At 37.6% G+C, this 17,819-nt stretch overlaps 1 protein-coding gene across 2 annotated transcripts in view; it reads right to left on the reverse strand.

Annotated features, from left to right (window-relative positions):
• LOC134792201 (myc box-dependent-interacting protein 1) overlaps nucleotides 1–17,653 on the reverse strand; it is a 71,554-nt gene extending 53,901 nt beyond the window's left edge. The window contains exon 1 of one of the 2 annotated variants that reach the window (XM_063763443.1): nucleotides 17,444–17,653. In XM_063763443.1, coding sequence (XP_063619513.1) covers nucleotides 17,444–17,512 — 69 coding nt within the window. In that variant the 5' untranslated portion in view covers nucleotides 17,513–17,653. The remainder of the gene's footprint in view (nucleotides 1–17,443) is intronic. The other variant, XM_063763444.1, reaches the window with a different exon arrangement.
• Between the last annotated feature and the right edge of the window lie 166 nt (nucleotides 17,654–17,819).

Raw genomic sequence — 17,819 nt, forward strand, 5'->3', positions numbered from 1 at the left:
TTAATAGGTGCTGCTTGATTGCTGTTTTAAATTTAGTTTTATTGGGCTCGAGCCTGATATTTTCTGGAAGACTGTTTAAAAAATATGGCAACCTTTTTTTAGAGTTCGGTCTCCGTAATAATTGGTGACGCGGGGTATTTCATATTTTCGCACAGCCGCTGATCTTGTATTATGTTTATGTTCTACTCGTGTCGAGATATGCTCCTTATTGCTGTGGTTGTTAATTGCTAAGAGGTATTTGTGTTTTAAGCTGACCGGGAGTATTTTACAAATTTTAAATAGTTTATTATAATTACCTTTACAACTGTTTCTAGTTTTTTTATTGACGAGTAACTTTAAGAATCTAATTTGTAGCGCTTCTACTTTATCTATATACGATTTAAAAGTGAGACCATAGCAATCAAGGCCATAGCTTAACACGGAATCAACTATTGCAAAGTAAGTATAAGCACTTTAATACATTAATTGGTACTTTAAAGCTAAGGTGGTAAAATTTACCTAATAAAATTCTAAGTTTGCTACAGATATAATTTATATGTGTTGCCAAGAAAATGCGGAATCTACTTTAACACCTAAATATGTAACACAATCAACTTTTTCTATTGGTCTACAATGGCAATCGTGTAAGTTATTATGAAGGTAAGTAAAGCTATGGGTATACATAGGGAGTGGCATTTCTGTTGGGCGATATGGCGATTGTATAATTAGGAGCTTAGTTTTAACTGAATTCAATATAATGCCATTGTCATGTGACCACTTTACTACTGAGTCTATGTCTTCTTGGACTAGACGACAAGTTTCTATCATATTGGTTCCTGCGCGTAGGGTGCATAGGTCGTCAGCAAACATGTGTGCGGAACAGTTTCGCAGAACTCCACATAAGCTATTTACATGCATTAAGTAACACACGGGGCCACATACGGAACCCTGTGGTACTCCACAATGTACCAGTGTCTCATCACTTAGGTCGTCACCAATCTTTACTCGGTATGAACGTGATGTGAGATAGTCGCGAAACCATTTGTTTAGCGGCTGCCCCACACCACATTCGGCCATTCCATTTAAAAGGGTGTTTGTATCTAAGGTGTCGAATGCTTTCTTAAAATCATAGAATATTGCTACAACAAATTTTTTATCGTCTAAATAAGTATTAATTTCATCAGTGAATTTGGACAAAAGAGTGGCAGTACTTCTTTTAGAACGGAAACGCATAGTTTAATGGGTTAAAATGCTAAAAAATATGGAAAAGACGTCACTTCGGGGCTATTCATAAATTACGTCATTTCAAATTAGGGGGGGGGGGTCTGGACATCGGATGACGGTAGCATGAAGTAGGAGGAATTGGGGTCATTTGAAGCATGATTTTTGGATGATTATAGGGGGGGGGGTCAAAAATCGTCAAAAATCGATGACGTAATTTATGGACAGCCCCTTCCGTGTGGCTTATGGGTGGCAAAAATATGCTTAAAAGATTTTCCTATCCATGTAGATTGCGTACTACTACTAAGTGATAACGCATTGTAACTACCTAATTTAAATTGGAAGCGAAAGCATGTAAATTACTAAACAATGTTATCCACTGAAATCAGATCATTGTCGAAGATGTCTCCACGTATAAATATTAGCTAACGTGTTTAGTAAACAGTGGACATTTGAAGCTACAGCCAAGTCTAACAATAGCATACAAATTCCACAATTTACGACTGGAGGCTATCGCGGAGAAAGTACAAGAAAGTGCGTGGTCGCGAAACGTACGGAATTTAGCCCGTGCTTGGCGAAATGTGGGCGTGCTTCGGTAAGCCTTATAGTTAGGAAGCTCGTTATTGGTCGATTTGACGCGTTTTGGGTAAGCTCATAGTCTAATACAGCGGTTCTCAATCTTTTTTTTTTTGACGGAACCCTTTTGGAAAGCAAAATACTTGATGGAACCCAACAATAAAACAATAGTTTTTAGAAGTGTGTTTTTTGCATGGTAAAATTTTTCGAGGCGACTAAAGCATAGTTGTTCTAAAATCTTGCGGTACCCCTGCAGAGGTGTCGCGGAACCCTATAGGGTTCCGCGGAACACACTTAGAGTATGGCTTGTCTAGGTCTAATAAAACATGGTCTTCTCTTCCCAGAGTGACACAAGCCTACGTCACAATAACATTGCCACTTTATAATTATAGCGCTATTGCATATTATCATATAGCGATGTCGCATGAGGACGTAGGCTTGTGTCAGTCACGTGGTCGGAAGAGAGTACCAGGCGGAGTATACGTGTATTATTATACCATGGGTAAGCTCAGAAGGATACAAGTTGTAACTACTGCTTCTAGCATCACCGGGCATAACGTACAGTCAGCAGCAGAAGTTGCTAAGCGGGCGAGGTGTTCAGAATTACCTTGACACGCAAGAGCCAACGGGAGTGGTCATTTCTCCATACAAACGTACTCCTCGTTTTCCTCCGTGGTTTTTGAAGCTAGAGCAATGATTTTTTCAACACAGATTAATATTGTCAATATCTGTGTCGGACCGTTTTGCTTTTTTTGATATTTTTGTTTTTTAAGGCGCTAGAGCCCTTCAAAAATGGCCAAAATGGCCTAATTGACTATGCCGCAATGAGAGGCGTGGCATTCAAAACTGATATCAATTAGCCAAAAAAGCAAAACGGTCCGACACAGATAATTTCATAATCATTTAGATTTCCAAATTTGGTTACGATTGGTTAAGTTTTGGAGGAGGAAACAGAGGAGTACGAAACCTCGATTTTTGAGATTTTTACGCAGGATTTTTCGCCTTGTCCTTATCGCACTACTTTTAGGTGCCGCTTCCGTTAGCGAGACGGGTATATTTACCTAAAATATTTAAAACTCAGCTCCTGTTTCGTCTTAACAATAAAGTCGCGTCAAGATAATTTTGAACACCTGGCCAGCTTAGCAACTTCTGCTGCTGACTTTACCTATTTGTGGTTGCCTGACGGATTCCGGATGACGCAGATTCTTTCGATAATTTTTTTAGGATAAATTAGAAAACAATAAAGTCCATAATAAGTTTTAAAAACTACAAATTAGATTTTTCTACTTCTCTATTTCACACAAGTACTTAACAAGAAAGTATTAGAGAGTTACTTAGTTCAAGACTTTTACCTTATTCGAATAACATTGATATTAAAGTGTGCTTACATTAGAAATACATATATATATATATATATATATATTTCTAATGTAAGCACTAAGGAAATGGTGAGGAGTAAAGACGCCAACGACTATTTGGTTATTAATAGAAGCCTAAAGTAGAAAAGTTTGCGGTTTGACTCTTATCTAACCTACGATACTTCTTATAAAACTTGCATTCGGGACTCATAACTTGGAAAATGATTTTCTAGAGCTTACACTCTTCGAATAACCTTGACGGCTAACCAATTTGGCAAGCCAATTTTCAGTACAAGTAAAAGTAATATACCTGCTTGTTAGCGCCTCAATACACAGTTTCTCAAAAAAGCGTGAATCGAGCGCGGGTACCACTTACGACCTAAAGTGTGTCGTGCGTGTTAAATTAACCGGTTGCCGGGTGCCGAGACCCGCGATCGGAAAGGTAGCAATTTAAAATTCTGTAATAGAAAGGTGCGTAGCATTTTTTGCCTTATTTCATCGATATTGCAATATGCAACCTATACAGAATGCTGGCTTTTCGTTGATGAAATATCTGTATGAAGTCGGTACCGATTTGATAATCGAATCTTTCTACCATGGCAAGTTCGTCAGGTGCTACCGAGATAACCGTAACCTTGCCAATGTTGCGATAAGATAACTTGAGATGGTTTGACGAAATCTTGGAAATTTTGTTGAAAATGTATTTGCTACAAACCTAAATTGAACGTTCAGATCTTTATGGATTAGTGGAAAGCTGTCGCTTTCCATCATAAAGATGACTAAGTAAATCTTAAACAAGACAATGTCACAGCACTCACAGCCACAAAGCCGCATGATGGAACCAATCGTTTTCACCAACATAAATCTTAGCGAGTATCAAGCGATCTCGTTAAATGAAAGTGTTCCGTGGGCGACACGTGGGACACAGAAACAAAGTCGCAGTCGTGGGTGCATTAGGCAAGGACAGCTCCCACATGACAGGTTGCCGATATTGCGTGACGTCACCGGTCGAAGACCTTTGGAATGCTGCTGCCCTGGAGTGACATTCATACCACTTACAGAGCACTGGCGGATTGAATGCTCAGGCGATCAGTGTACCAAAGTGTGTGTTACTCGATAACGAACAAATATCGATTATATGAGAATTTGATTTGGCCGCGCGCTCATGCAACCAAAGGGAATAAGGTGCATGCTAACTTCGTTACGTACGGCCTCGTAAGTTCTTTCTAAACTGGTTCATTGCACTGTTTCGGATGGAGATACTTACAGAACTGTAAACGAGGCTAAATGGGCTAATTATCGTTTGGTAACCGATTGTTAACGTCTAAACCAGGGATGTTACGTTTGGCTACGTTACGGCATCATTGTTTGGCCTTGATAGCAGACAATCGAAGATATTAGATAGTATTGTTGATGTTGAAGCCTCGTGTGTGACTTCCCCCTTATTCATAATATCGCTACAAACCTCAATTAGCTAATAATAGTTTGTCCTTATCAGTCATTTTGACTTATTATGTATTTGTAACAGGGATAAAACTTAATTTAACTAATTCCGGACCGTAAAGTTTTATGAATAAGGAATAAGGGGGTTTGAGTGGATTATACATAGATAAAATAGACTAAAAAAGGATCTAAATAATGTTAGCTGACATCCAATCCTGGCAAAATCCAGCTATTCAGCTCTTTATCCTCTTGTTTGAGCTAAAACCCTACTGAATGGACCGAACATTACAAAATTGACTGCAAACCAAACAGAGGCGAAATTTACATATGTGAAGTGCTTAGACATTGCCAGTCAACGCTTGTCTGTAGAGAGTAGAAAGTTCAGACAAAAGCGAGAAATGACCATAGACTTGTTGGGCTATTGGCGTCTTCGGTAAAACAATGTAAGAAGATAGGTTGGAAACTTTCGACTGCCCTGTCAAACATGCTCACTCATTTACGGTCACAAAGAAAGCGTAACTGAATCTTCTACGATGTTATTTGGTGAAGGACTTCCTGTTTTGTTAGTAAATGCTCCCAATTGCATCGTCTTTAAATAATTTATTTAGCGATAGACATCAGATACACTTTGATATTCTGAGCATAGATGGGGGGGGGGGGGATTTAGATTTATAATTTTGGCCTACTTTTAGTATAGAAAGTCCTATAGCGAAACTCTGTACTTTGAAATCCATGCGACTAGAAAGAACATGAGCATTATGTTTGACGACGACGAGTTCAGCATAAACGTCAAGCTATCATAACAATGACAAACCGAGCGAATGAGTGGGAATAGTAAAAAGGCCCTGGTGGCCCATTCATGAGCGTTCCCATGACGAACACAGTTGTGCTAACTGTCGTGGCGACCTTTAGTGCCTTTGAACTCTGCGGTTGTCATCCGAAGGGAGATGTTTACGTTTATTGCTGTGTTTACAATAATTTAGTTGGCGCATGCGTTTCAAAGCAAGATTTGGTCTGTCGCCAAATAAGTATTAGTAGTCTTTCAGAAACGGTCAGGTATAATTTTACGTGCCTTTATTCCTTGGATCGCGTGTTCTTTCTAAATGTTCTTAACATTTTTGTGAAAGACGACTTTGGTATTTAATAAGAATGCATATATTTTCGGATTATTTAAAAGGTGTCACAAATTCAATGCAGGCCCAAATCCTGGACCACAATGTAGAGTAAGTAAAGTAAGTAAGGGGACTAGGTTTTATAGAACCGATTTCAATTCTTCCAAAGTAGGTAGGTAAATATCTTTTCACATCACCTAATCAGAAAATTGATTTTTCTTCCCTGCTAGGAGGGATCAAAGTGGCACTTTTCTGTTCAACGACATTTCGTTGCCAGTATAAAATATTAATATAGAAGCGCTGGTGGCCTAGCGGTAAGAGCGTGCGACTTTCAATCCGGACGTTGCGGGTTCGAACCCTGGCTCGTACCAATGAGTTTTTCGGAACTTATGTACGAAATATCATCTGATATTTACTAGTCGCTTTTCGGTGAAGGAAAACATCGTGAGGAAACCGGACTAATCCCAATAAGGCCTAGTTTACCCTCTGGGTTGGAAGGTCCGATGGCAGTCGCTTTCGTAAAAACTATAGTGCCTATGCCAATTCTCGGGATTAGTTGCCAAGCGGACCCCAGGCTCCCATGAGCCGTGGCAAAAATGCCGGGATAACGCGAGCAAGATGAAGATGATAAAATATTAATATAATTAACTATGAACATGCCTGGCAAAAAAGAATAGAAATTAAAAAGTGGCAACACTGTAGTGTCAACACTAAGATTTTTAGATTTTCCTCACAGTTGATGTGAAAAGCAGTATGTGTCACACGGTATCAAAATTATTTCGTCTTGGCCTCTTGGGCGTTAACACTTGAATCCCTCATTACACTCTGGATTCTACTTTAGAATCCCTCACTACGTTCGGGATTCTATTGTAGAATCCATCGCTTCATTCAGGATTCAATATACGCCCTTGACGGAAATATATCATTTTGATCCCTTGTAACACAAACTACTATTGCTGATGCGGTGGGTGGGGGTGGCGTGCCAAAGTAAAAGTACTGAGGATGGTCACGCAATGTCAATAGTGATAAAGGTGTTTTTATCGCCAAGTGGGAGGATATACTTAGGTTGGGCAAAGTGCCGTAAATAAACCACTTCATTTCTTGGCGGAGGCGTTATTATGATTATATAAACATTTATATTATAAAGTTTTGCTAAATGTTTTAGAAGAATGACTAACAAGGATGATAATAGAGAATTGAAGATGTAGGACACAAATTGTGTATTTTATATACAGCGAGCTACATAATTGCGTGGACACTTTGTGAATGTTTTCGTTCATACAGTGGCCATGCAATTTTGCAGCTAGGTGTATATTTGTGCAGTAAAGTAGACAAAGAGCGGGTTGAACCACACACAATAAACGACCTGATCAACGTTTAATACGGCGGTTATAGAGACTGTCAAACTCTTCATATTCTCTAAAACAAACCAAGTAGGTACATAATACGAAGTAAATTAATGTCATCCATTGATAAAAAATTCGATGCATTCGGACCTTATATTTACGAACCTACCTACTACAATAGTAACAAAAAAGTCATGTTATGCCCATACCAAGTTTACATGTAAGTATTTATGGGATGGGCAAAAGCTGCTGGGTGAGATTCGGTCCAGAATGATGTACTACCGTGTGAAACGGTTTATTTCACAGTGAAAAAGACATTAAGGTTACGAAATAACTATCTAAACTCATTTTTACAGACTTTTTAACATTTTCCGTATTGTATTTCTTTGTAGTGCAATAAAGCCTAGTTATTAAACTAATAATAAATGCCGCTGCCGGTGTACGCCCAAGTTAACACTATCAAAGGAACGCTGCTATTCCAGGTTTACAAACGTTCAATTATATTTATTTAATTTTGAACCTTACACCTACGTTCCATAATGTATAGGTACATACATATATATGAGACATGTCAGAATCCTGTTATGATTTTGGTAAACAACGTTGACGTGACGGTTTGTTTTCGTGTAATGTAATTTCTATATATTTAGGTTATTTCGATTCGCGTTATGAAATGATTTTTAAACTCAGAGGGCTTATAAGTAAAGATTATCTCAGTCACTTTTAAAAGACTTTAATTTTAATAAGTAGGTACCCCTGCCCTGCCATCTTAATACAGTCCGATAAACCACTAAATATTTCTGCACTTATCTGTTTTACGCATGGATGTAAGTAAAAAGAGGTAGATATGGTACCAGGCGCACGATCGTGAGCCATCAAATATAGGTTCCGGAACCTATATTTAGTTAGTCGTATGGGTGACGCCAACCTGTCAAGTTGTCAAAATCGTTGGATCAAATTTTAGTTTTGTCAACTATGAACGTCACACGTCTACATAAATAAAAGGTCATTGGTTTTACGGTATTTTCATGCCATCATTATCTCAACTCAGAGACCGTCTCTGAATGTTAAGGTGGCCACTGACGAGCCTTCCAACAGTCCAAACAGCGTGCCTGCAATCCAAAATCGGTCCGTGAATGTCAAAAATGTTTAATATTAGGATGCCGTCCATTTGGATGAATCCATTGTAACGGCATCCATTTGGAAGGCTCGTCAGTGGCCTGCTTAACACAAAATGTATAATTTTCAGTTCGTCATCGTCATCGATACAAATACCTAATTCAAGGAGAGTAAGATAAAGGACCGGTGTTAGTTAAGCTAATCAGACGGAGACGAAATCGAAACGGTTTTAAGACCTCATCCACATGGAACCCAGTCGAGCATCGTGGGTGTTGCGTGTCAACTGTCAACCGGGTGATATCCCTAGTGCGCAAAACGTTCAAGTTAATAAACAAGACCAAGTGCGGGTAGTTCGAAAAACTCGCGCGCCTAGATGTCGATTTCAAACTTTAGCCAGTCTTCTCCGAGACCACGGAGACAACGCCGTCCTCGAAACGTCGGAGGTAAATTTAAAACTTAATTTTACGCGATTAAGTCCCGTCGTTGTGAATAATAATGAGTAAAAATCGTGAAAGTTAAAATCAGTGTTAGTCGCGATAGGTTTGGATTTGATATGGTACCTCATTATTTGTACCATTCTCTGTAGCAATTAACTCAGGATAGGATTAACTAAAACGCTAAAAATGGCAGTGTCTTATTGTTGTCCCTTTGAGTAAATAGTTACGTAAACCTACAACTACAATATCTACATGTACCTTGACCGGAACAATTGCAACTTACGATTGCAGTGAGTTTTTACAAGACTTTTGAGTAACGGTAGCAGTACCGTACGAATACGAATTGCAAAAGGTACGCCAAGGAAAAAATAACAAATGCAAACTCATTATCGAGCGCCAGTGGAGGTTCTTATTGTAGGTGTTACAATTTATAAAAAAAAGCATACTTACATGTATAGTCAGCCAAGAAAGTGGTTTACCACTTTTCGACTCTTATCATCTGATTGATAGAGTCGAAAAGTGGTAAACCACTTTCTTGGCTGACCGTACCTTCCTGCACCGCGATTGTTATGCAATTTAGGGTTCTAGCTAAATTGGTTGTTCAGTCCTTGCGCTATGGAATGTCCAATTTAGCTAGAAACCTAAATGGTTCAACAATCATTAGAGCGTGACTGTACATAAATGCTGCCCTTCTATTAAAGGAACTGTCCCATACCTTTACAAACAAAACATTGCTTACCTAGAGAACTCAAATGAGCTGAATAAATAATTACTCACTGTTAAGCTAAATGTTTTAAGTACTAAATTTGGAATAGACGTGCGCGCCGGTCGAAAAAAATCGGGCGGCGGCGCGCCACGAAAAAATCCACGGCGGCGGCGTAACGCCGGCGGCGTGGGATTTTTCAACTTTTCAATATTAAAACGTATATAATGAAAGCCACGCTTAACCCTTAAATCGACAAGGGAAAAAAATCTCAAAAAACTGTGTTAGTATCATTTTTTAGTGTTATTATCTTATTATGTGCTTTCACCCAGCAGATGGGATCTGCAGTCAGCCCCAAAACAGTTAAAGAAAAAGAAAAAAATAAAATAACAACCTGACTGTAGAACAAACGAAGCTTAAATAATAATAAAATCTTATTATGTGGTTGTTTATTGTAGAAAAATCATAAAAATCATCTATTTATAATAGTTTCGAAAAAACATAGGTACCTATGTCAAATATGTTGGATGTTGCCAGGTTCAGTGTAAATAAAAAGATACGCCGCATAATGTAAGACGTCCAGTATTTTGGACGTTGCCGAGTATACATACCTATACTTTATGTGTATAAGGTTTTTTTTGTCAAATTCATGTTTTTTTAAATAAATATAGAATAATTGCATTTTTTAATTACAAATACACTTACTGATAATGTCAAGTCAACTTATGTTAATATGAATTTAAGTAAAACTCATTTTTTTTCCAAAAACTATATAGCTCGTAGGTGGTAAAATTTTACCAGTCATTGACGTCATTTATTAAACTTAGCGGGGTATCGTAGGTTGCAGCAACATCTGAGCAATGGTTTTTACAATAATGCATGCAATTATATAAATATTTTCGTAAGAAAATTGTCAAATTAAATCGGGTCTGTCTCTTGATGTCTTGATGAACGCACAGGAAAAAAAATCCGTAAAAATATTTTTATCTATTTGGTTCATTACGTTGTAATACGACAAGTAATGACTTTTTAAAACGTTTTGTAACACCTAACATCCATCTGTTTAATTTATTTACCATATAAATTACTAGAATATTTGATAATTTTACTCTTCGCATACTTGGCAATGTCCAACATACTGGACTTAGCAAAAGTGCCGTGTAATTGACAACGGTCAAAACACTGGACATTATACTTTGTAAATATGTTTTACCCATACATACAACACATTTTTATGTATGATTTACATAAACTACTGCCACATAAGAAATAGTTAGTATGGTGTTGGTGCGACAAAAATAGTAGTAGAAATTAAATTATATAACCAAAAAATTTCCGTACTAAATTATTGCCATGTTTAAGTAAGAAGTATTTTACGTCAAAAATGTGTGAGTTACGTAGGAAGTGGCGCTCGCAATAATTTTCAACTATTTTTTATCGGACTATAACCTATAACACTTTAAACTCTCGCGTTTTGTACACATACAGTGGAACCTGGATAATTGCAATCTCAAGGGACCGGCCATTTTTTGTCAATTAACCAGGTTTTTCATTTAAGCAGGTCGTGTCAATTAACGAGGTTCAAAAAATCGTTGTGTCAATTATAGAGGTTTTCATTAATAGAGGTTGCGTTCTGACAAATTTCTTTTATGGAGGTGCAAATAACCACTGAAAGTAGATTTACACGCTTACGTTCTGGGTTTCTGGTCTATATATAGCTTCTATACTTGCACTTTTACACTACATTAATTACTCCTTTATTTTCTTATTAACCATTTGGGTTTAAAAAAATCCCTTGAATTGTAGAAGAAAGTTTTATTGGAATGTAAAAAGCATACTTTGTTTTTGATTTAATAAAAAATATTTCACCTACTACAGGCTGTGATAGATACCCAATAAATAAATTGAATTCTGGATGAAGATATAAATAAAATGATCATTGCTATTAAAATATTGTTTCTGCTGTCTACAACTACATTATTTCAATTACAGAGGTAATAAGTAAGACTCGTTTCAATAATAGAGGTAAAAAGGAGAGCAAAAATAACGGATTTTTTTAGCACAGTGTCAATTATAGAGGTCTTAGTTGCGACGTGGTCAATTACAGAGGCAAAATTACAAAAAGCCCTAAAATCTAAATTGCAATTATAGAGGTTCCAAAATTTCAATTATAGAGGCCTTTTGGTCTCAAGGGACCGGGACCGGACTTTTGGTTGCAATTATTGAGGTTTCCCATTTATCCAGGTGTCAATTAACCAGGTTTCACTGTATTTAATTACACAAACGGGTCTACCGCGATATAATTTCATTATTTTTACCTACTACTACATAACCTATTACATATTTTAACGCTGCATAATACTGTGTTATAAAAAAATATTCGGCGCGAATTTTAAACTACCGGCGGCGGCGGCGGCGCGCTGACTCCTTATGGCGGCGGCGCGCACGTCTAATTTGGATAATGTAACCTTAAAAAGATTTCTTACTATCTAAGTATTACTGTCAGTGACTATAGAATTTACATTGAATATCACTCAATACGGTACACTTAAAACATCTCGAAAAATATGGGCAGTTATAATTATAGCTAAATGCAATTAAACCATTGCAGAAGCGTAACATAGTATTCAACTGCTTTTAGAGCGTAAAACTTGATGGTAAGTTAACTATTAACTACTATTACATTCAGTAGGAATTTGTTTCACTTAAGTCAGATTTAAACAGGATTTAAAGAAATATATAAGTACCTATGTAATACATGTTAGACATTTAATTCTAAACAACGCAAATTTTGAAAAACGTTTTTACCAAAACTAGCGGAGATCTAAAACTAGGTACTGTCCGAATGGTGCAGTAGCGAGTTAAAGAATGCAGTAAACGATGGGTATAATTATCGAAGTCTTGGAAGTAATGAAGACCACATTAGTTAGACAAACAAGTCGATATAATGGTTCGCGGCGTCACAGTTTGAGTATTGCACAGTATCCCGAGATTCCAAAGTAGCTAAATGGTAGTGTCCGACCGAAACATGTTTTTGGCCGAAACCGAAACCGAATGTTCGGCTTTGGCTCTAGTTTCGGCCGAAACCGAAACCGAAACTTTTCTAGACTTCTTAAAATCGTTGAAAAAATGTCATAAAACCGCTTTTACACACATATTATGGGGCTGTCAATACCCAAATGTCCTTGAGATTGATGTTAATTCAGCAGTTTTGTAAGAAAATTACTTGAGTTAGACCAAGATAATTCTGCAACGATTTTGATAACACACGCAATGCAAGTGTTATTTTAAACGTCAAAACTTCTATGAAATTATGACGTATAAATAACATTTGCACTAGTTGCACTGCGTATGCTATCAAAATCATTGCAGAATTTTATTGGGCTAACTCTATTCATTCACCAGTCAAGCTAACATGTAGATACAGGGTCAACCATAAAACCAACCAAAAACGCGAGCGCAGCGAGCGCGAAATTTTTTGTTAACAATATCGCAAGGCCGGGTACCGATCTTCATCTGGGCCTAAAAGTCCGAAGTGCCCCAGTGAGGCGAACTTTCATGCGAAGTCAAAGCCGTGCTTCAGGTTTCAGGATAAGTAGTTGAGCACATACTCCAACCAATGTCCATTGTATTAAAAAGCGAGATCGCAGGCCGAGCAAGGCTCAGCGAGGCCAAAGGATAAGCTGAAGTAAGTGAATAAAAAGAAGAAATAAAATAAAACCTACTTTGTTTATTATTTATAAGTTTTATAACTTACTAGCGATTTTGAAAGACCATAAAACTTTGCTAGTTGCAGGCCAGCTAGTTCGAGATTCGATTTTGCATAGTTAGAAGTTACGGATCTCGAGGTAATAGGTACATATTGGGTTAAATTCAACATTTTGAAGATACCTACCTCATCCTTACGAACCCTTTATTGGAACGGAATTCACACAATCCGAAAATATTAAACTTATGAATATGTTATCCTAATTTTGAAGACGTTTAGTTAGAATACCTGTATGCTACTTTCGTTTCAGAACGGAACCTTGTCTGTTCATTTTTCTTTGTTCCTACAACGCAATTGGAAAAAGATGGAACCATGTCAAGTATTACCTATTAATCCTATTATGCCTAACCATCATCTGTAATTCGCAATCACCACGACATGTCACCCTACTGCATGTTTGCATAACCGTTTAGAATATAATAACTCATTGTCATCGTGTGGAGGTATTAGGCCAAGGCGGTTCGGATGCTGGCTCTATGGAGGATGGAGGTCGAATTGAAACTGATCCGTTTTTTGTTTCTTTTGATACAGCATATAAAAAAAGATTTCTTATTGAGTAGCCATGAATGGGAGATGTAATCAACGACATAATGTCAGAATAAAAATGTTTTTATTTTGCCAGCCATTTTTTGCTAGACTATGAGATTAAGTTAAAGTATCATCAGACGCTCGAGCATTTCCAAATTGCTAAGTATGTATAAAAAGTATAATTTCATTCGGGTCATTAAAAGAGGGTGTTATTCCAATTGCTAAATGGGCCAGGCGAGTCAAACGCTCAGTCAAATCAGTACTTGGACTCTCCAATTGTGCAGTTATTATACTCATTTCACAGTCACAGTTATATTGGTTAAGTAGTCTGAGCGTGCAAATTGCCAATCCACTGCACACTATAAACTTTTCATTCGCACTTGCCTGATCGTGACAGGAGTGAGAGGGTTAGTGATATGACTCCGGTGTTCAGTATGGTTTGCGGCTACTATTATATAGCAGTGAGAATACGATGTCAGGCGTAGATGCCAGAGACTTATTAAAAACCGGACATTCTGAACGGAAGGACGTAAATCCGGACCGTTGGTAACTCTACTTAAAATGCAATGCAACGGAGCATACTTGATGATATCAGTTAAACTTTATTTATAAGTAACCTTTAGACCGTGTTCATGTGACTTGTTAACAATTTCACGCCACTTGAACCTCGTGATAGATCGCGAATGATATTATTATAGTTTGTATCGATCATTCTGTCGACTTGTTTGATTACTGTGTTGGTTTAACTGTGCATTGCTGCAGTGTATGCTTCAGTAGGTACTTGTGGAATTCATAATATTAAAGAGCATGAATACTATTGAATACCTTTTATTTATTTCGTGCATCTAACCCTCTTCAATGTTTTCAAAATGTTGTCAAAATGTCCTTCGAAAGTATGTACACTTGTACAGTCAGCAGATCAAATTACCTTACTATGGTAACCGGCACAACCTTTGTGAAAACTTCCAAAAATTCCAAAAAGAAACAAATTCTAAGTAGGAATCCGTTTTCTCTGCGGTAAGTAAACCACATTGGATTGATTTAATTGTCCAAAGCCAAAAAACTATGAAACGATCAGGGATGGTGTTTAGCAAAAATGTGTCAACCCACATTCATTTTGCAATAAAATGTCAACTTTAAGCGTAATTTTTTGAGTTGACATCTTATTGCGTAATTAATGTGGGTTTACACATTATTGCTAAACACCATCCAGTTCTCTCCCAAGTCTTCGAACGGGAAAGCCTACAACTATCGATTAAAGTTGAATTTATTATGAAACGGTCGCAGGTCAACGCTCCACCAGCCTCGCTGGCCAGATAATACGACCCGGCTACAAAACAGCGTATGCATGTTTCTAGTTAAAACTTACATATGACCTTTTATGTTCGAATGTTATCAACATAACTTGTCCAAGTCTTGTGAATGGATCGTGTTGCATGATCAATGAAGGGTTAATAACTTAGAGGCTTAAGCAATATTATTAAATTTATTAGTAGGTACACGTTATTATTATTATCCGTGATGGTGACCGGTTAAACATAACTTTAGGATCTTAGCACGATCTTACAGACATCTCACCATCTCAGCATCTTACCTACCTTATAAGATTTTTCATTTGATAACGGTTCTGCCGTTAATATACTTCTCATATTGGCAATTTAATATGATTTTCTTTTATTAGATTAGGCAACGGAGAAGTACTTTTCAAACCAAAATCTCGTCTACATATGATATCCCAAGATTACAGTCTTGAATAGTTTTTTATTATGTTGATTCTAAACCTACTTAATTAGGCTAGCCGGCACTTTTTACTATTGGGAAACTTAACTTGGGTTGAGTTTATTAGTTTTATTAGGTACCTACCTATACACCATGGGTAAAGGCCCCTGTACACAATGGCCCAGCGTGGGCCAGTCTGGGGGACGCATTTATGCGTTAGAGGGAGCAAGTGATATTGCTATCTCATTCTACCAATTAGTAAAATTAATAGCGAGCAAACTGAAGAGTATTTCTACGGAAAAGTTTGACGTCACGCACAGTTTGTGAAAATAAATAAACATACAAGTTCATCTATGTTAATTACTTTAAGGCCCCTGTACACAATGGGCCAGCGCCGGCCACTCCAAGGGACGCAGCCATGCGGTAGAATGAGATAGCAATATCACTTGCTCCCTCTAACGCATAAATGCGTCCCTTGGAGTGGCTGGAGCTGGCCCATCGTGTAGAGGAACCATAATGATTGCTCGGAGCAATGCTGAGCCGAACGGAGCCGAGTTTGCCCGAAGGGAGGAGTTTCGCACCCCTGCTTCAGGGTAGTAGGTAGGTATCTTGGTATACGGTGCTATATCTAAAACTTATAACTACAGGTAGGTACACATAGCCGCAAAATTGCATTTTTCCTCTTGTTATATCTACCTAGGAACCTGTAGTAAGTAGGGCAGAGAATGCACCTGCATACAGTCAACCAATTTGAATTCTGGTTTGCTTGGAATCGAAAGCCTTCCGTGAAAAACGAAAATCGCTATTTTTACGACATTACTCACGAAATTTCGCTATCTTCCTCTCTACGCACGTATGTGGAAGGGCGATAGAGGCAGATAACGAAATTTCGTTTTCGATTTTTGCTGTAAACACTCGGATCATAATGACTTTAAACATGACATTCTTGAGAAATTCCATTCTTACATATTATCAGTTTATGACTGGATCAATGTTCACAGTGGATTGTTAGGATAAACAAACTTTTTGAACATAAACATGTAAAGATCCACAGTGCAGAATATCCACTTGGTTCGCGAGGCCAACTCACACTTAGCTGAATGGGCAAAAAAAAAACCATAAGTTACAAAACACTTGCAGCTAGAATTTACTTTAAATATGTTCTGAACAAAACAAACTAATCATTATGAAACAAATCCCAAAACATTCATCATCTACTACCTCACTTTGTCCTCTAACAGAATTTTTTTTATTCAGGTTTTTGATTAAAATAAAATTTATTTTTACTTTTTTAAGTTGTTAATCAACATGTTGCACATACCATTATACACAATTGAAAAGATTCTTTTAAATCTTAATACTGAAACACATTCAGCTAAAAGATGACCTAATTTCTGCACCAAAAATAGGTAACCGAATGCACATTATTTATGTGAACGGGATGCAGCCCATTAAATTGGATAGGTTCTTCGAAAGAATTTATAATTCATAAAAATAAGCTTTTAGCTCACAAATACATAAAAATAGAGGAGTCAAAATAACTACGATATTTCTGAGAAACTAGCACAGACTGCTGTCCTGTCTCCGCTCAAGCCCACTGTTGCTGTGATATTTTTAAATTTAGAACAGTTCCCTAGACAACTCTCATGTGCCCAGTGTCGTGTTTGCAATTTTCATAAACGGTTCTACAAGTTACTCTTGAGGCCTGTGACCAAAAGCCAGCCTTTGCAATTTTTATATACTATAGCTTAATAGATTAGCTGTACCTACGTAATCCAAATTTATCTCATCTGGTGCGCCTATAAATAGGTATCAGTGCACCCTGGAAATGATAACGCGACGCGTGTCATAATCAATTAGGTGCCTACTTAGACTCAACTCGAGCAGCTGACGACACAATGTAAACAAAATTACGGAATTGCAAGTCGGCTCTACACCTGTGCGCGAGCAACAGGTGAAAATAATTTCACACGAACACCGGCTAGAGATCTCACTGGGACACGAGAAACCTGACCGGCTCTCGGATCCCGTCAAAAACCCACTTTCACGGCACTCAACAGTCTAAAATCTTGAAAACACCGTCACATACCAAACATAACACTTACACGTAAAGTAACATAAAACGATAAATACCTTTTCCTTCGCCCGTCCGGCATGTTTTTGCACTGATTTTGCGATTAACGCACTTTTGCTTTCAGCCATTTTAATCACTGTTTCATTACCGACCGTCTTTATTTCGATACACCATCAATCTGCACCCAGATTTGGTTGCAGCTCTACACTGTCACACGTCAAAATCCAAATGCGTGTTACCCTGAGAAAGGCACTCTAGCGGACTGAACAAAATTCTAGTTTCTTGTTGCTAATGTCTTCGATAGATGGCTCTTGTTATTATATTGAAACATATTTAATCACATTTAAACTAGATGGCGACGTAGTATGTGACATTTTCGTAGATGTTTCATATTCGATTTGCAGTAACATAAAGATACACAGAGATGGCGCTATA

Source organism: Cydia splendana, chromosome 7, assembly GCF_910591565.1.
Source record: "Cydia splendana chromosome 7, ilCydSple1.2, whole genome shotgun sequence".
NCBI classification, from domain to species: Eukaryota; Metazoa; Arthropoda; class Insecta; order Lepidoptera; family Tortricidae; genus Cydia; species Cydia splendana.